The 20,099-nt window shown below is 43.8% G+C and overlaps 1 protein-coding gene across 1 annotated transcript in view; it reads left to right on the top strand.

The window, feature by feature from the left end:
* Positions 1 to 20,099, top strand: part of LOC146809262 (uncharacterized) — a 270,600-nt gene that overhangs the window by 100,533 nt on the left and 149,968 nt on the right. Inside the window, exons 35-43 of the mRNA XM_085614851.1 lie at positions 926 to 1,487; positions 7,983 to 8,182; positions 8,521 to 8,913; positions 9,854 to 10,140; positions 11,414 to 11,691; positions 11,984 to 12,576; positions 13,659 to 14,226; positions 15,286 to 15,878; positions 16,649 to 17,210. Of these exons, the coding sequence (XP_085470977.1) occupies positions 926 to 1,487; positions 7,983 to 8,182; positions 8,521 to 8,913; positions 9,854 to 10,140; positions 11,414 to 11,691; positions 11,984 to 12,576; positions 13,659 to 14,226; positions 15,286 to 15,878; positions 16,649 to 17,210 (4,036 nt within the window). The remainder of the gene's footprint in view (positions 1 to 925; positions 1,488 to 7,982; positions 8,183 to 8,520; positions 8,914 to 9,853; positions 10,141 to 11,413; positions 11,692 to 11,983; positions 12,577 to 13,658; positions 14,227 to 15,285; positions 15,879 to 16,648; positions 17,211 to 20,099) is intronic.

Here is a 20,099-nt window from a genome sequence, read left to right as displayed (position 1 = left end):
AATGAGAAACCTCACCTCCTTGCGTTGAGAATCTCGCCGGGAGGTTTATTTTCCACGCTTGCGATAGCCAACTTGATGTTGCTGATCGCCAACGAGGAAAAAGTCTCGCCGGGATGTCATTTTGCTTGCTCGCGGTCGCCAACTTGACGTTGAGGGCCGCGAGCAAGCAAAAAATGACCGCTGCACCATGCAACACTACTTTACGCGTATTTGCACTGTGCTATGTGCAATTCGCGAAGTAGCGCAAACTTCGCAAACTACGCGAGCGAAGCGTAGTGCTTTGCCCAGGCTTAGATTAGATATCTTTGCTCACGTTTGTTGTGAATTTCTCAGGACGTTTTAATGTGGGTGTTTTTTTCCCCACCTACTTATATTGAGTATGCTTCCCTGCGATCTTTCTTTCTTTAGTTTATTTCCAGGCTTGTATAGCTTCCTTATGGTATGGTTTATCGAATTTAGAAACACCTGTTCTCGCGAGAGCACAGCTTAGGGTGCATTATATATGTAAAATAGCTAACTGCATGCTGTATTGCTGATGCGATCATCGCGGCAGAAATAGTTGTAAAAGTGACTTGTAAAGACAATAATTCTATTTGGGGTAGGCTTATGTTGAGCTGTAAATGTTATCAATGTGCGGTTATGTTTATTGTGACGAGGATATCCATACCGCAGCAGAAACATGAGCATGTGGTGGTGAATCCTGGGGCAGGTGAAGGACTTAGCGATCAAAGCTTCAGTATTATAGAAATATCTCTTAGACACCTAAAAAACATGAAACAATTCACTTTTAGAAACGTCAAATCACAATCGTCCTATCTGGAGCAAAAAGATAGAAAATCGAAGTTAGTTGTTTGGTAATTTTCTTTATGGCCAGAGCAACCATCACCTTTAATAACGAGCCACTTCCTGTAACTTTCTCCATCAGATCAATGGAATCATTCAGACTCTGCCAGTGAATATCAACAGTGGAAGAATCGTCATCTATAAAAGTGGCGACTACACGGTGCTGAAAACAGACTTCGGCCTGACAGTCAACTATGACATGGTCTACAGCGTCTTCGTTACACTTCCTGCTCGATTCCGAGGCCAAACCAGTGGTCTATGTGGGAACTTCAATGGGGTGGTGTCCGATGACTTTACCACCCGAAGTGGGACTGTCGTTACTAACGCCTTCACCTTTGGTACCAGCTGGGTTTCTGAAGTCAGCGCTGGCTGTGACCATGGCTGCTCAGGGGACTGCCCAGTCTGCAGTGCTGACAAGATGATGGCCTCCAAGAGAGCCTGTTGGATCATCCAAGACCCCAGAGGGCCCTTCTCCTCCTGTCACTCAAAGATCAACCCAGCTCACTACTACTCTGACTGCGTCTACGACCACTGCCTGACTGAAGGGAACAGCACAGTCCTGTGCCATGCTGTTCAAACCTACGCAGCCGCCTGCCAGGCCTCCAATCTGACCATCCGCAGCTGGAGGAACAACTCCTTCTGTGGTGAGTAAAGGAGTTCTTCGTTTTCAGGGAGTGAATCAACTCTGGCAGAGGAAAAAAGAACAGGAAAACCTTTTAGGCAATAATGAAATTATGTGTGTGTTCAATGTACATTTGATAAATGCTTTATTGGTAAAACCTGTATGTAGAATGCCTCTGAATTCTAGCCAAGATTGTATGAGAAATTCACCACTTTGTTTATAAGCAGTCTGTGGTACAGGCCGTCCTCCATATCTCTTTAGTTTCACATATAGTGACAGCTTCATATGCATATGTATGAAGCTACAGACATTATCACCAGCTGAAATTGAAGATTTTTTTTTTATTACAGTACTTTCAATTTTGTCTTTCGAAACCTGGGCTAACATAGCGCCAAGAGGCCCTTCGTATTTTATGAGCCATTCTGTTTGCTCGGCTCTCTAACTTTCAGATGTGAATTCTGGAGTGTAGCAGCTGGTACCGAGGCTCAGGGATTTGAAGGGCCTCATAGTGTGTTACATCTGCTGCAGATTTTAAAAATATAGACAAGTTCTATTGTTTTTTAGTTTGCTTTTTACAAATGCCTGCCTGGGGGTCTGTATCTCTGTTTACCTACCTACATGACAGGGAGTTAAATTGACAGGTGGTGCTTAGCAGTGGAGCAGAGCAATGGGGAACGGCTGAGAAGAGAAAACGAGCAAGATGATAGGAAGGCTAGAGAAGGAAAGAAAGAGAAGTGATGGGAGCGTAACAAGAAAGGGTAGCATGAACAACAAGCATTTGCAAAGCCAATGTGTCTTGACAATGGCAGAGCGATGAGCCTTTGGCATTGTTAATGTGAATGTTTTTTAGCTGTATGTTGACACCTTTAGGCTTTGCCAATGATTGTTTATGTGTGTCTATATTCCCTGGCGTGCGCTTGTCAGCCCTGTTTCTTCGCAAGGGAACCACTATGAATTTGGCACATGATTGAGCCAGGGAAGTAACAGCGAATATCCAAGAAGCCAGTTACAGAAGCAGCCAAAAGATAAAGGGCAAGACGAGCACCACGTCAAAAAGTGCTGATTATAAAAATATACTTATGGGAGGCAAGATGGTGAAAAGCAAAACGTTTCGTTGAGCCGAAATCAAAAATCCGCAGCTGAGCGTAATCTAGAAGATTAAGGTGCAAGATGACGCGGTGTGTGTTTGTAAATATAAATATTTGCTATCTAGACATTCGAGAGGTATTCGTTGAGCAACAACATCGGAGAGGCAGAGTCTTTGGTTCGACCAACTGTTGCTAGTAGAAATAGGAGTGCTGCATTTGTTTAACAGAATTTGGGCGGTGCGCTTGGGGAGGGATAAACACCTGACGAGGCATGACGTGTGCATGTCCTTGATAAATGAGGAGAAAAACAAAATGGAGCGACGAGGGTGCCGAGGGTTCCATGGCCTAAGGGAATACAACTGGCGCTGTCATTTAATGCCGACATGAAATTTTTATTTATAATTTATTTTTATTTATAAAGTTTTATATAGCGCTTTACAATTTGAGGGAGAGGAAGGTAATAGTTGTAGTACAATCATCAAAAGGAATACCAACCCAAACAAATCAAATATGCATATCAAACAAAAAGGTTACGAACAAAAGGCACAACAAAGGGTAAGATAATAATGGGACCATAGAGAACTGGGAGGGGAGCAAGTGACTAGTAAAGCAGAATAACACCAAAGGCAGGAATTATGGTGTAAGTCCAGAGTATCAGAGCAGACGATCCGAGACCCTTTTAAGGTAGGAACTTGTTCATGAGGAATCTTTCTACTTCCAATTTGAAGGCAGCCTTGGAGGAGATTCTGCTTATTTCCGGTGGGAGAGAGTTCCAGATCTTCGGCGCAAAGCCGGAGAAAGCTCGTTGACAAGTTCTCTTTTTGCAAAAGATCTGTGGTTTCAGGAGGAGAGAGTTAGCACTCCAAGAAGGTCTACCCCCTCCGGCTAATTCTAGTTTTTGCGCTAGATAACTGGGAGTTTTGAAATGGAGGGCTTTGTGAGAAACACAGGCAATCTTAAGCTGAATTCTTGCTTCATAGGTCAACTAATTTAGGGATTTTAAGACTGGGAAGATGTGCTCGTTTCTTTTGGTACCCATGACGAATCTGACCGCCGCATTCAGTGAAGCCCTTAGTGGGGCCAAGGAGTATTTGGGGAGGCCACAGAGCGTAGCACTGTCATACTCTGGCCTTGGCAAAACAAGCGCTTGGCCCACTTGCTTGAAGTCCGTTTGTGGGAGGAAAGGTTTGAGATTCCTGAGTATCCTCATTAGGTGATTAGCTCTCTTGCACACATTGCTGATATGATTTTTCATGTTCAGATGCTTGTCCAGGGTGAGTCTGAGAGATTTGGCTGAGTCAACAATGAGAGGGGAGCAGTTGAAGGCAGTGAGGTGGATCATCCAAAGGTCTATCTTGGGGATTTGATTCGGGGTAGAAATGAGAAGGAATTCTGTTTTGGAGGTGTTGAGCAAGTGGTGGTTCTCAGTTAACCAGTTTTGAGTATTTATTAGGGTAGAGTTGAGTGATATGAGGTTATTCGGGGATGAGATTTTCAGATAGAGTTGTATATTATCCGCATACATATAGAAGAGAATGTCTGCGGAATTTAGTGCATTAGCTTAGGGTTCCGAGAACAGATTGAAGAGTATGGGGGATAGGGCGGACCTTTGGGGGACCCCCATGGATACAAGTGATGGCTGGGAGAGAGAGTGGTTCACCTTAACTCCTTGGGATCTGTGGTGGAGGAAGGACGAGAACCATTGCAGCACCGCACCAGAAATGTTCACCCTGTGCTTCAAAATGGATAGGAGGTTGTCGTGATTAACAGTGTCAACCGCTGAGGAAAGGTCAAGGAGAATAAGGAGGCAGGATTCATTTTGGTCGAGCATTTTTAAAATGTCATCCATAACTTGAGTGAGAGCCGATTCGGCGCTGAGCCCACTATGGAAGCCAGATTAGTGTTGGTCAATGAGGTGGAAATTCTCGATGTGGGCACAGAGTTGAGATTGGACGCATTTTTCTAAGAGTTTGGCTAGGGTGGGGATGTTAAAGATAGGGCGGAAGTTGTTAAGGTCGATACTATCTGCTGTAGGCTTTCTTTAGGATAGGTGTTACCTGAGCAGCTTTTAGGCAATCAGGGATCGTACCTTCTGAGAGTGATGCATTGACAATCTTTACCAAGATGGGGTGACAACCTCCTTCAGTTATTTGAAGATGGACGGTGGTAATGGGTCGCTAAAATGATTAGATGGGTTGATGTTCTGAAGAATCTTGTTAGTGTCTCTTTCACTGAGGGGAGTGAAGATGACCCAGGGGGCATTGTTCTGAGTGTACAGGCTAGTCGGTTTGATTTTCTCTGACGGGCCCGGGGGAGTAGGCGCAGACCCCCCGGATAGCAATAGCGCCTTCCTGGAGTCAACATCAATATTGATGAGCCTGGATTTCTCAGCAAAGAAGGCAGCCAGTTCATCGCATAAAGGTGGGCTGACTCCAGAGACCTAGCGGTTTGGTGTTTCCACCGATTGTTGTTTCACTAGCTCAAAAAGTTTCTTGGGGTGATTAGCGGCTTGATTGAGTTGGGATCTGAAGTAGTCGGCCTTAGCAATCGTAATTTGTTTGTTATAGGAGCTCCTTACCGTTCTAAGGATTATTAGTTGGTCTGAAGATGGATTCGATTTCCAGGATCGTTCGCTTGCCCTAAGGTTGTGGCACTCCATGTTTAAGTTGTCATTGAACCACGGTTTGGAAATTTTAGTTGCGCCCGTTTTTTGTTGAAGTGGAGCAATGGAATCCATGATGCTAGTGATAGTAGAGTTGTAGAAGTTAGTGAGTGCATGTACCTCAGTCATGTCAACTTGTGGAGAGAGGACAAATATACAATGGGTTGCTAGATCTGCTGTATTGATATTTCTGAGGTCCCTTTTCCAAATCTTCGATTTTGTTTGTTGAGCCTTGAGGAATGGGATGATTTTCTATTATTTTGGTGCTTGCATTAGGACTCATGGCGTCCATTGACTCCAAAGGGTCAATTAAGTGGTATAAAGGTCAGTTTTAAACAGAGATGCTTGAGCATTGTTGGGGTGACAAGTCTGGCAATCGAGAAAGGCACATGTAATATTCTATATCAGGCTTTCATGACTGCCCTGTTCAGTGCTTAATTTGTAACAAATGCCAGGGCTCTTCTGAGAATACCATTGCAGCCTGCACCATGCATTGACCCTGCCAGCCCTGCCAATAACAATACCAACACAACACCTATCCATTACAATCGTACCAGCATGACAATTCAAACTATGTCAGGCCACACAAAGCTATAATAATGGTATGGAGGAGGGTATTTTTCATTTTCAATGCAATTTGACTTAATAGACACCGTTGTTGTGCTCCTTCCAAAATTAAACCGACAGTTCCACCTTGTGGTGAATTGTCACGAGAGCGGGTGATGACAATTAAGTGCCGATGTTGTGCACCGGAAACCACTGGCTCAAATTAAGCACTTGCCCTGTTCCACAAACATTGCTGTCTCACTACTACAATTAGATGCAGGTCTTTTGCTGCTCCCCCTACTGTAGGAAAGCCACATCTGCTAAATGATGTGACATGTGCAGGCCGGCAAAAAACTTCACATTATCACAAAGAGTTCATGTAAAGTGTTAGGAAAATATTTCACTTGAACTCAATGGTTAAATACTGGTTTCTGCATTGATTGTGTGATAGGTAAATGCTGGTGTCTACATTGATTATGTGATGGGTGAAGGCTGGTGTCTTCCTCGGTCATGTGATAAGTTATGGCTGGTGTCTCTTTTGGTTATGTGATAGCTAAAGACTGGTGTCTGCTTTCATAATGGGATAGGTAACGACTGGTGTCCGCATTGGTCATGTAATAGGTAAAGGCTGGTGTCTGCTTTGGTTATGTGATACGTAAAGACTGGTGTATGCACTGATTATGTGATAGGTAAAGAATGGTGTCTGCTTTGACCATGTGATAGGTAAAAACTGGTGTCGGCTTTCATAATGGGATAGGGAAAGACTGGTGTCCGCATTGGTCATGTAATAAGTAAAGGCTGGTGTCTGCTTTGGTTATGTGATAGTTAAAGACTGGTGTCTGCTTTGGCCATGTGATAGGTAAAGGCTGATGTCTGCATTGCTAATGTGATAGGTAAAGACTGGTGTCTGCATTGGTCACGTGATAGGTAAGGCCTGGCATCAGCATTGGTTATGTGATACTTAAAGGGTGGTGTATGCATTGATCAACTGATAGGTAAAGTCTGGTGTCTGCTTTGCTCATGTGATAGGTAAAGGTGGCGTCAGTATTGGTTATGTGATAGGTAAAGGCTGGTGTCTGCATTGCTCATGTGATAGGTAAAGGTTGGTGTCTGCATTCCTCATGTGATAGGTTAAGTCTGGTGTCTGCTTTGCTCATGTGATAGGTAAAGGTGGCGTCAGTATTGGTTATGTGATCGGTAAAGGCTGGTGTCTGCAGTGCTGATGTGATAGGTAAAGGCTGGTGTCTGCATTCCTCATGTGATAGGTAAAGGCTGGTGTCTGCTTTGGTCATGTGATAGGTAAAGGTTGGTGCCTGCATTGCTCATGTGATAGGTAAAGGCTGGTGTCTGCTTTGGCCATGTGATAGGTAAAGGCTGATGTCTGCATTGCTATTGTGATAGGTAAAGACTGGTGTCTGCATTGCTCATGTGATAGGTAAAGGTGGTTTCAGCATTGGTTATGTGATAGGTAAAGACTGGTGTCTGCATTGCTCATGTGATAGGTAAAGGTTGGTGTCTGCATTGGTCATGTGATAGGTAAAGGCTGGTGTCTGCATTGCTCATGTGATAGGTAAAGGTTGGTGTCTGCATTGCTCATGTGATAGGTAAAGGTTGGTGTCTGCATTGGTCATGTGATAGGTAAAGGCTGGTGTTTGCATTGCTCATGTGATAGGTAAAGGCCGGTGTCTGCATTGCTCATGTGATAGGTAAAGGTTGGTGTCTGCATTGCTCATGTGATAGGTAAAGGTTGGTGTCTGCATTGGTCATGTGATAGGTAAAGGAGGCGTCAGTATTGGTTATGTGATAGGTAAAGGCTGGTGTCTGCATTCCTCATGTGATAGGTAAAGGTGGTGTCAGTATTGGTTATGTGATAGGTAAAGGTTGGTGTCTTCATTGCTCATTTGATAGGTAAAGGCTGGTGTCTGCATTGCTTATGTGATAGGTAAAGGTGGCGTCAGTATTGGTTAAGTGATAGGTAAAGGCTGGTGTCTGCATTGTTCATGTGATAGGTAAACCCTGGTGTCTGCATTGCTCAAGTGATAGGTAAACCCTGGTGTCTGCATTGCTCAAGTGATAGGTAAAGGCTGTTGTCTGCAATGTTCATGTGATAGGTTATGCTTTTCGTCCTCTGGAGCTAATAGTGTCTGTAATTCTGCATTGTCTGACTGCTAAGTTTCTTAGCGCATGATAACAGACAATGTATTCCTTTTGCTTTCTGTAGCCATGGAGTGTCCAACAAACAGCCATTATGAACTTTGCCACCGGAGGTGTCAGGACTCCTGTGTCTCCTCCTCTTTGCTCCCACACTGTGATGCCCCCTGCTCTGAGGGCTGCGTCTGTGTTGATGGGTACCAAAGAAGCGGGGACAACTGCGTAAGAGCCGAACAGTGCGGCTGTCAGCACGAGGGGATGTACTACAGCGTGAGTATAACTTCTTCTGCACTGCTATTGCAGATGATTAACTTCACATTTCAAATATATCTTCGGTTCAGTCTCCTCCTATTCTCTTATAGCCTTGTTCTCTTGTCTGTCTGTCTATATATCTATCTCCCTCCAATCTCTGCTTCTCTTCTTTTTACATGTCTTATCCATGAATGTCTGTCCTGTCCTGTAACTCTGGCCTATACTATCTTTGTGTTCTCATGTCTGAGGATGTCGTGTCTTGCCTGTCTCTTTCCTTTCTGTTACATATTATCCATGCATGGAATTACTCTGTCTTCAGTTTCCTCTCCATATAAACCCCTTCCTCTGTCTCCCAGGTTGGAGAATACATCTGGCTCTCTGACTGCTCCAAGAGGTGCCGCTGTGACTCCACTGGTAACTTCCGCTGTGCTAGCAGCAGTTGTGCCCAGCAACAGGAGTGTGCAGTGAAGAATGGGAAGCTAGGGTGCCAGAGCCCTTGGGCAATCTGCACGGTGACGGGAGACCCACACTACCACACCTTTGATGGCACTGTAGCCAATTTCATGGGAACCTGTGCCTACGAGATCAGCCAGGGCTCAATCGCTCCTTCAGGATTCTCCTACCGGGTGGTGGCAGAGAACAGACGCTACCAGAACCCCAAAGTGTCTTTTGTGTACCGCGTCACCGTCTGGCTGAGCAGCTCTGATGGGAACACCACGCTGGTCTTTGAACAAGGAAAAGTTCCTCTGGTGAGATCAACAATTTGTCTGTATTATCAATTATTCACGTTTCCTTACTAATCATGTTCACCTGATTCACTGTTTAAAAGCTCCCTCCCCAGATGCAAGAGCTTCACAGCATAATTCGACCACATTTTTGAAGAAAAGTGTGTTCTTTTTGGTGTGTAACAATCCAACTTTTAAAATGGACATAGGAAAATAGACTTACACAGCAGTCAAGGCCAAAGCAAACATTACTCATAATATTGTTATTGGAAATATGTATTATAATTATTTAAGTTTGTGTCACAATCACTTAAAACAGGCAAATGCAGCCTCTGGAAGACACTTTTTAAACATTTGATTCCATATTTGCGTTGAGAATGATATGGATGCAGAAAAGTGTGCTCCAGTGCAGTACTGTAAGATTCGTGTTTTTACAATCATATTCTTTGTTCTTATACAGTTAGATACAATTATAAAAATTGGGGTTTTGATTACTTTGATTAAATGTACTAGCAATCTTCTTCGATATTGACTTATTTCAGGTAGCTCCAAAAAGGCATCATGGCATACCAAATGTCAATTTGCAGTTTAATCGACAGGAATCCTGTCTTAGTGTACCGTGAGTTCTGGTAACCGCTGCCATGTGCTCTCACTATGCACAGTGAGTGCATAACTAGTGTCATCTTTCAGAGGGACCAGAAGAAACTATCGATCTCTTGTTATTGATTCCAAAACTCCTCGCAGTCTTTTCAGTGTTCAATTCAGAAGCTGTTTTTAGAAAAGTCGTGAGTCGGCACTTTAATGAGTTAACCAAGAAATATTTGAGGCCACCTGCCATTAATTGACTCTAATTACATGATATTTTGCCAGCAGACTGCGGTAGTTACAACGTGATTGATTCACATTTGGCTCTTGTTGCTTTTAAAAATCGTTCTCAGTCAAAGGGATATTTTATGTCTTTCAGATGAATGGAGTCAAGACCAGACTCCCAGCCGTGATGGGATCTCTTGGAAGCGTCACAGCGGCCAAGAGCGCCATCTCTGTGGACACAGCCTTCGGGGTCCGCATCCAGTACAACGGGGTAAACACAGTCACAGTACAAGTTGGGCCCCAGTACAAGAACCAAGTGCGGGGGATGTGTGGCAACTACAACGGAAACCCCAAGGACGACAAGGCGAAGCCGGATGGAACTCTTGCGCGCAGCGATGCAGAGTTTGGGAACTCCTGGAAAGCAGACATCGGTTCAGCAGGGTGAGCCATTTTACGTCTCAACTGTCAGCAAAGAAACACTAAAATATATGCAGCATTCTGTGGGTCGAGGAAGTGTTTGATGATTTGTTTCTTGTCCCTGCACGGTAAGTGATATTTTTATCCCAAATATGTCCAATTAAAATGACCACAATACCGATATACCAAGGTCAGATATTCGTTTTATGATATAATGAGACACTAGTGAAGTTTAGAGGAAATAAATGGAGGATGATACAGGGGGCAGTGAAATGTATAGTGAATATATACAGCATAGTCAGTAGGAGCTGCTCATGAAATGTTCATAAAAAGCATGAATGAATGAATGAATGAATGAATGAATGAAGCCGGTGTGTAAAGCCCTCTGTAATCCAGAAAGTGCTTCCAGGCGCTGGGGAGAGATCGGAGAAATTATTGAATTTGGGTCCTATCAATGGGACATGGAGGCATCCCGGAGATCCGCACCAGAAACCGCAATCACTGAAATATGAATGATGTCAACTTCTCAGCACCAAAAGTGCTTTACAAAAAACATGAGTTCAGTGCACCTCAGTAACCACCAGGGCCCAAAGGGGGCTCGGCAAGGCGGTGGCCACTAGTTAAGAGGCACACAGCCCTAGCGCTAGCATCATCCACGACCTGCCTAGCCAAGGGGTGCAGGACAAGCCCCCCTTCGGTGCGGACCCTTCCATGCTCTGCAAGGGGCAGACCAAAGGGGTAACTCCAAGGGTGGCCGCTTTTGAATGAGTCTGTGCCATCTGTGCCTCCTAGCTTTACTGCTTCCCATACCGCTGCACTACGGGCATGATGCCATCCACTGGATGCTGTGCATGCCACACACACTGTGATTGGTCCCTGCATTGTGTGCCAGCATCACCCCGTCTTCACCAAAGGAGGGTATTATAAGCACAGACATGGCCTGCCCTGCTCCCCGCTGGGACTCTTTGCAGCTGGACTCATTCACTTGGGAAGAGACGAGTAGTACAATTCTCACTGAATCTTACACTGAACGTTAAAGGAGTCTGTACTGCTGCGCATTCTGAGCTTGAGAAACAGCCGGAAATGGACACAATCTCAGCTTATAAGTGTCTTTCTGAAGGGAGGAGTGGGGTAAGAGGAGCGACGTGATCAGTGTTTGTGAAACAGCAATGGTCGTGGTTTGAGGGCAATCATTGACAAGGAGGCATCTTCCCTCTGTTTGTTTTTAACACAAATTCAATTCATATTAAGTCAAAGACTCCTTATATGTGAGTTTCATTCTCTCTTCTCTCCTCAGGTGTGCGGATGATACAGGTGTGACCATCTCCAACGACACCACCTGCACTAATCTGGGAGCCGTTGAGGCGCAGTGCAGGATCATCACCCGCCCATCAGGCCCCTTCGATGAGTGCCAGTGGCACGAGGACGCGGAACCATTTGTGGCCTCTTGTGTGTATGATCTCTGCTTCTACGGCACCAACAAGGGGATGCTCTGCACAGCTGTCCAGGCCTACGAGGAGGTCTGTAACCTTCACAGCTTGGTGATTCCAGACTGGAGGGCGGAGCTGCAATGTGGTGAGTCAACCACCCTTCTACACTGCTTTAAATACCTGGGCTGCCCCACTCCATTAATCCCTTTCACAATAATAGCCTGCACAAACAGTTATGGACATATTTAATTTGTGTGTCTCAGAAGCATTTGAATTAGACTTTAAAAATCCAATAGCCACAAGCACAGTGTTTACATAATATATAGAGAAGGGTTTAATTCAGCAGCAAGCAATATATTGTTCACAAGATATTCCACCTCTATCTTCAAACCAGTTAACTTAAAATTGATACGTTTACTTTGTTTTGTTCTTCATAGATGACAACTGCCCTGAGAACAGCCACTATGAACTGTTTGGAACTGGCTGCCCTACCACCTGCCGCAACCTTCATCAAACTGTCGCATGCCCGGCAGAGAGCGTGGACGGATGCTTCTGTGATGAAGGGTTTGCACTCCACTCTGGCCTCTGTATCCCTGTAAGTCAGTGTGGCTGCACCATGGATGGCGTCTACTACAACCTGGGAGATGAGGTCTTCCTAACAGATACCTGCAGCCAGAAATGCACCTGTAATGCACAAGAGATGATGTGTGAGGCCCACACGTGTGCCGCCCTAGAAGAATGTAAGGTCATGAATGGAATCCGGAAGTGCTACCCTGTAGACAGCGGAATCTGCTGGGCCTCTGGAGATCCTCACTACCGCACCTTTGATGGAGTCACCTTCGACTACCAGGGCACCTGCAAGTACACCCTCAGCAAGTCTAATTCCCACACCGGCTCTCTCATTGACTTTAGCGTCGTAGTACAGAATGAGCACCGATCATCACCAGTGGTGGCCTGGACGCGAAGAGTGGAAGTAAATGTCTATGGGGAGCAGGTTTCCATAGCAAGTGGAGAATATGGCCATGTTCAGGTAATGAAAGACCTGATTTCTTTTAAAATGCAGAAATTGACCTAATCTACAAGAGACTGTGATGCATCTATTTGTTAATGACAGGTCTAAGCAGCCATTAGGAGAACAAATAAACAAGTAGCAAGAATTGGGAATAACAATAAATGTATAGAGCTATAGTGGAGATGGATTTGAGGCGTTTTTAAACACGTTTAGAATACTGAAAAAAGAAATGAATAAAATATGTGTAGTGCATGAGTCAATTCCAGAGGTACAAGCCGTGAAGCTTGATTGCTTCTTGAAGAGGTAAAGCACAGCATCACTTCTGCACTTATTTGCATACTGGACATTTATTGCAAACAATAAAATGCCACGGGGAATGCCCAGAGTGCCAAAGAGCCATATGTTGTACACGGAGGTATACTGCTTTATAAATAGCAAACACAAGGCAACTCAATTTTTGCAAAATCTTTAATTGCACTCAAGATTGCGAGCCTGACCTCATAAATACAATGCTGAGGATCCGGTAACAAGCATGATGGGCGCTCACTAATGGCATTAGTTGGGTACTGCAAGCGACAGCCACGTTGATATGAGGAAAATAAAAGATTGAGCTTCCATCACTAATAGATACATGATGCACCACTTTGTGTAGGCATGTCTTATTCATTCATTTTATGCCACTCAACAGCCACACTGCAACTCAAATTATCCCCGCATAAATAAATTACCCATTTTTGTGAGAGACTCTAAAAAGTGACAAACTAGTTTCTAGACAAAATAAGAGCCAGTAGAACAAATGTGTATGCCAGTTAGTGGAAGTAAAGTGAATGTGGATGAGTACAGTCGATATCTTGTGTGGTTGACAAATCATAATGACAGGACCTGGGCGGTAGCAGTTACGTGAAGTTGTCTATTATGATGTACAAATGTCTACATCTGGTAATTTTTATGACTTCAAATATGATTAATCTATCGCGATTAAGAGTGTGTCTATGCAGAGCAAATGAAAATCAAATGTGAGGTATGGAGAAAGAAATTACAAAGAGAACCATTAGGTGCCCTGCCCATATTTTAATGAAAACTATGTATAATTATTACAGATCAATGGCTTCCAACATATTCTCCCAGTTTCCAGTCAATCTGGGAAGATCCAGGTGTATTACAGTGGCTCCTCCGCAGTCGTCCAGACAGACTTTGGCCTTGTAGTGTCCTATGACTGGTGGCATCACGTAGCTGTGCAGGTGCCTGCAGCATACTCTGGATCTCTTGCTGGCCTTTGTGGAAACTTCAATGGGAACAAGAGTGATGACTTGAGGGTTCCTGATGGATCTCTGGTGGAGAGTGTAGTCACCTTTGGAAATAGCTGGAAGGAAGAAGACGAGGACTCTGCTTTCAACTGCATAGACACTGACAATCCACCAGTGTGTGGTGAGGACATGGTGTCCCAGTTCAGCAACCAGAGCCACTGTGGAATCATGAAAGATCCAAACGGTCCCTTTAAAGACAGCATCAATGCTGACACCGAGATCTACTTCAAGAACTGTGTCTATGACATGTGTGGCACCGACGGCGATCAGCAGACACTATGTGAAATTGTGAAAAATTATGCCCATCATTGCCAGAGTCGTGGCAATGTCATCCAGCCCTGGAGGAGTCTCATTGGATGTGGTATGTCAAAAAAACGATGGTTATTTATTGATTTTACTCCTTATTGTGCCTTTTAGTTACCACAGGGCAGTGTAGGCCAGTTATAGTTTCGATACTGAAATTATATGGACCCCAACCCGTGCAAGATAGACCCTGATATTACATTGCTGTCCTGATTTTCTGAAACACATGCAATTTGACTTTATGTGGGGAACAAATGTATTTCTTTGCCCCATCTTTAGACGTGAGCAAATCCACACCTGCTGCTCATAGCTTACCTATAATTGCCACTTAGCCACATATTATAATAAAACAAGCACAAATGTGGGCAAAATCTGCCTTCATCTTCCAAATAGAAAAAAAACCCTTCTAATGAAATGTTTCCTTCTGTAAATGAAAATCCGTTATTTCTGATACTTTCACCACAGATTTACCTTTCATTTCATCACTGTAATCCCTATTTTTTTTAAAACTATTTTAGAAAATGGAGCAATGGTGAGACATATAATATTCTGTTACATATTGTTTCTTGATCCATCTGACTAAATCAGAATAAAATATTCGTCTTTATCCCTGTATTACCATAGTTATGTGTTTGGCTGATTAATAAAATAGTCCGCTGTTTTCTACTTCATTGACACAGCTCTAACCTTTAAATAGGACTGGGAACACATTCTGTCCTCTTTGCAATAGGAACTTTTATTGAAGGGAACACTCCAGTGAATTGTACTGCTGGTTGTAGGAACCAGTGAGTCAATGTTTCCACATCCCTGTTTTATGTATTGCTTCCTAAGGCATGAGAAACACAGAAACATCTGTGATGTGTATACCGTGCTCCAAGGACACTGCTCTCGTATTACACACTATGCAAAATGGTATTTTTATTGTCATCATAATTAATATTATCATTATTATAATCAAATGTAGCTGTAGCGGTAGGAGTGACAGTAGCAATAGTAGCGGTGTTAGCAATATGTTGTATTTCTTATTGTAATTATTTTCTACAGTTTTTCTGACTGTACAATGATAAGCACCAAGTATCCATATACGTCTCAATTTAATGGCATTTGTATTTTACAGGCATTACGTGTCCCAGTAATCAGATCTACGAGTTATGTGGATCTTCTTGCCCTGCTACGTGTGCCAATGCGTCAACCGCCTGCCGCGGTCAGTGCAAGGAAGGATGCCAGTGTGATAGCGGGTTTATTCTCAGTGGCACTGACTGTGTGCCGCAGAGTCAGTGCGGCTGCACAGAAAATGGGAAATACTACAGAGCAGGAGACACTTTCTGGAAACAGGACAACTGCCAGACTTTGTGCCGGTGTGATGGCTCCACCAGGACTGTCCAGTGTTCACTTTCATCTTGTGCCACTGGTGAGACTTGCACCACTGTGAAAGGCGTCTATGGCTGCCACGTTCTGCCTGATGGTATCTGCCGGGCCTCAGGAGACCCTCATTACACAAGCTTCGATGGGAGAAGGTTTGATTTCCAGGGCACCTGCAAGTACGTCCTGTCTGAAGTCCAAAGTCCCAATGGTTCTCTGCCCGTCTTCAGAGTGGAGGTGAAGAATGAAAAGTTGCAAGGCCTGCAGGTGGCGGTGACCAAGGAGGTCTTCGTTTCTGTGTATCAGACCCAGATACATCTCCAGAGTGGAAAGCGTGGCACAGTTGAGGTAAGTGATAGTCTGAATGAAGTAATCCTAATGTATACCAACTTCGCGCATACTTCGTTATCAATAATTTACCCATGATTTCTGAGCAGGAAACAGGTTTCATTAAAGCACCAATATTATATATAGATATACACACACACACACACACACACATATATATATGTGTATATATATGTATTTATCACTGATCAGCAGTGTTCAAGTGCCCAGAGTCCTAAAGTCAAGAACAGCAGGTCAGGATAATATTAAATTAAGAAGCAAAAGGTTTGGGGATAGCCCTGCAAAAAGGCCAAGTCAGTTATGATATGGTAAATTGAGTTAAGACCTATTGTGGCGGTGCATTATATGTGTAAAATAGCTAACTGCATGCTCGATTGCTGATGTGTTCATCACGGCAAAAATAGTTGTACAAATGACTTGTAAAGACAATAATTCTAGATGGGGCAGGCTTATGGTGAGCTGTAAATGTTATAAATGTGCAGTTACGTTTATTGTAATAAGGTTATCCATACCGCAGCAGAAACCTGAGCATGTGGTGGTGAATCCAGGGGCAGGTGAAGGACTTAGCGATCAAAGCTTCAATATTTTAGAGATGTTTCTTGGACACCTAAAAACCACGAAACAAGTCACTTTAAAAAAAGTCAACTCACCACCGTCCCATCTGAATTAAAAGCATAGAAAACAGGAGTTAGTTGTTTGGTAATTTTCGTTATGGCCAGAGCTACCATCACCTTTAATAACGAGCCACTTCCTGTAACTTTCTCCATCAGATGAATGGAATCATTCAGACTCTGCCAGTGAATATCAACAGTGGAAGAATCATCATCTATAAAAGTGGCGACTACACGGTGCTGAAAACAGACTTCGGCCTGAGAGTCAACTATGACATGGTCTACAGCGTCTTCGTTACACTTCCTGCTCGATTCCGAGGCCAAACCAGTGGTCTATGTGGGAACTTCAATGGGGTGGTGTCCGATGACTTTACCATCCGAAGTGGGTCTGTCGTTACTAACGCCTTCACCTTTGGTACCAGCTGGGTTTCTGAAGTCAGCGCTGGCTGTGACCACGGCTGCTCAGGGGACTGCCCAGTCTGCAGTGCTGACAAGATGATGGCCTCCAAGAGAGCCTGTTGGATCATCCAAGACCCCAGAGGGCCCTTCTCCTCCTGTCACTCAAAGATCAACCCAGCTCACTACTACTCTGACTGCGTCTACGACCACTGCCTGACTGAAGGGAACAGCACTGTCCTGTGCCATGCCATTCAAACCTACACAGCCGCCTGCCAGGATTCCAATGTGACCATCCGCAGCTGGAGGAACAACTCCTTCTGTGGTGAGTAAAGGAGTTCTTCGTTTTCAGGGAGTGAATCAACTCTGCCAGAGAAAAAAAGAACAGGAAAACCTTTTAGGCAATAATGAAATTATGTGTGTGTTCTATGTACATTTGATTAATGCTTTATTGGTAAAACCTGTATGTAGAATGCCTCTGAATTCTAGCCAAAAATGGATGAGAAATTCACCACTTTGCTTATAAGCAGTCTGTGGTACAGGCCGGCGTCCATAACTCTAGTTTCACATATAGTGAGAGCTTCATATGCATATTTATGAAGCTACACACATTAGCACCATCTGAAATTGAGGATTTCTTTTTTTATTACAGTTCTTTCAATTTTGTGTTTCGAAACCTGGGCTAACATAGCGCCAAGAGGGCTTTCGCATTGTATGGGCCATACTGTTTGCTCGGCTTTCTGAATTCCGGATGTGAATTCATGGGGTGTAGCAGCTGGTGCAGTGGCACCGAGGCTCAGGGATTTGAAGGGCCTCATAGTGTGTTACATCCGCTGCAGATTTTAAAAAAAATAGACAAGTTCTATTGTTTTTTTGTTTGCTTTTTACAAATGCCTGCCTGGGGGTCTGTATCTCTGTTTACCTATGACATGACAGGGAGTTAAATTGACAGGTGGTGCTTAGCAGTGGAGCAGAGCAATGGGGAACGGCTGAGAAGAGAAAACGAGAAAGATGATAGGAAGGCTAGAGAAGGAAAGAAAGAGAAGCGATGGGAGCGTAACAAGAAAGGGTAGCATGAACAACAAGCATTTGCAAAGCCAATGTGTCTTGACAATGGCAAAGCGATGAGCCTTTGGCATTGTTAATGTGAATGTTTTTTAGCTGTATGTTGACGGGCTTTGCCAATGATTGTTTATTTGTGTCTATATTCCCTGGAGTGTGCTTGTCAGCCCTGTTTCTTCGCAAGGGAACCACTATGAATACGGCACATGATTGAGCCAGGGAAGTAACAGCGAATATCCAAGAAGCCAGTTACAGACGCAGCCAAAAGATAAAGGGCAAGACGAGCACCACGTCAAAAAGTGCTGATTATTCAAATATACTTATGGGAGGCAAGATGGTGAAAAGCAAAACGTTTCGTTGAGCCGAAATCAAAAATCCGCAGCTGAGCGTAATCTAGAAGATTAAGGTGCAAGATGACGCGGTGTGTGTTTGTAAATATAAATATTTGCTATCTAGACATTCGAGAGGCATTCGTTGAGCAACAACATCGGAGAGGCAGAGTCTTTGGTTCGACCAACTGTTGCTAGTAGAAACAGGAGTGCTGCATTTGTTTAACAGAATTTGGGCGGTGCGCTTGGGGAGGGATAAACACCTGAGGAGGCATGAGGTGTGCATGTCCTTGATAAATGAGGAGAAAAACAAAATGGAGCGACGATGGTGCCGAGGGTTCCATGGCCTAAGGGAATACAACTGGCGCTGTCATTTAATGCCGACATGAAATTTTTATTTATAATTTATTTTATTTATAAAGTTTTATATAGCGCTTTACAATTTGAGGGAGAGGAAGGTAATAGTTGTAGTACAATCATCAAAAGGAATACCAACCCAAACAAATCAAATATGCATATCAAACAAAAAGGTTACGAACAAAAGGCACAACAAAGGGTAAGATAATAATGGGACCATAGAGAACTGGGAGGGGAGCAAGTGACTAGTAAAGCAGAATAACACCAAAGGCAGGACTTATGGTGTAAGTCCAGAGTATCAGAGCAGACGATCCGAGACCCTTTTAAGGTAGGAACTTGTTCATGAGGAATCTTTCTACTTCCAATTTGAAGGCAGCCTTGGAGGAGATTCTGCTTATTTCCGGTGGGAGAGAGTTCCAGATCTTCGGCGCAAAGCCGGAGAAAGCTCGTTGACAAGTTCTCTTTTTGCAAAAGATCTGTGGTTTCAGGAGGAGAGAGTTAGCACTCCAAGAAGGTTTACCCCCTCCGGCTAATTCTAGTTTTTGCGCTAGATAACTGGGAGTTTTGAAATGGAGGGCTTTGTGAGAAACACAGGCAATCTTAAGCTGAATTCTTGCTTCATAGGTCAACTAATTTAGGGATTTTAAGACTGGGAAGATGTGCTCGTTTCTTTTGGTACCCATGACGAATCTGTCCGCCGCATTCAGTGAAGCCCTTAGTGGGGCCAAGGAGTATTTGGGGAGGGCACAGAGCGTAGCACTGCCATACTCTGGCCTTGGCAAAACAATATAGTGTCAGCCCTGTTTCTTCGCAAGGGAACCACTATGAATACGGCACATGATTGAGCCAGGGAAGTAACAGCGAATATCCAAGAAGTCAGTTACAGACGCAGCCAAAAGATAAAGGGCAAGACGAGCACCACGTCAAAAAGTGCTGTGTTTGTAAATATAAATATTTGCTATCTAGACATTCGAGAGGCATTCGTTGAGCAACAGCATCGGAGAGGCAGAGTCTTTGGTTCGACCGACTGTTGCTAGTAAAAACAGGAGTGCTGCATTTGTTTAACAGAAGTTGGGCGGTGCGCTAGGGGAGGGATTAACACCTGACGAGGCATGACGTGTGCATGCCCTTGATAAATGAGGAGAAAAACAAAATGGTGCGACGAAGGTTTCCCAGGGTTCTTTGGCCTTAGGTAATACAACTGGCGCTGTCATTTAATGCCAACATGAAATTTTTAGTTATAATTTATTTTATTGATAAAGTTTTATATAGCGCTTTACAATTTGAGGGAGAGGAAGATAATAGTTGTAGTACAATCATCAAAAGGAATACCAACCCAAACAAATCAAATATGCATATCAAACAAAAAGGTTACGAACAAAAGGCACAACAAAGCGTAAGATAATAATTGGACCATGGAGAACTGGGAGGAGAGCAAGTGACTAGTAAAGCAGAATAACACCAAA

This window comes from Triturus cristatus, chromosome 7, assembly GCF_964204655.1.
Source record: "Triturus cristatus chromosome 7, aTriCri1.1, whole genome shotgun sequence".
Lineage (NCBI taxonomy): Eukaryota > Metazoa > Chordata > Amphibia > Caudata > Salamandridae > Triturus > Triturus cristatus.
Note: the sequence above shows the minus strand (reverse complement) of the source record. Positions and strands in the feature narration are given on the sequence as shown.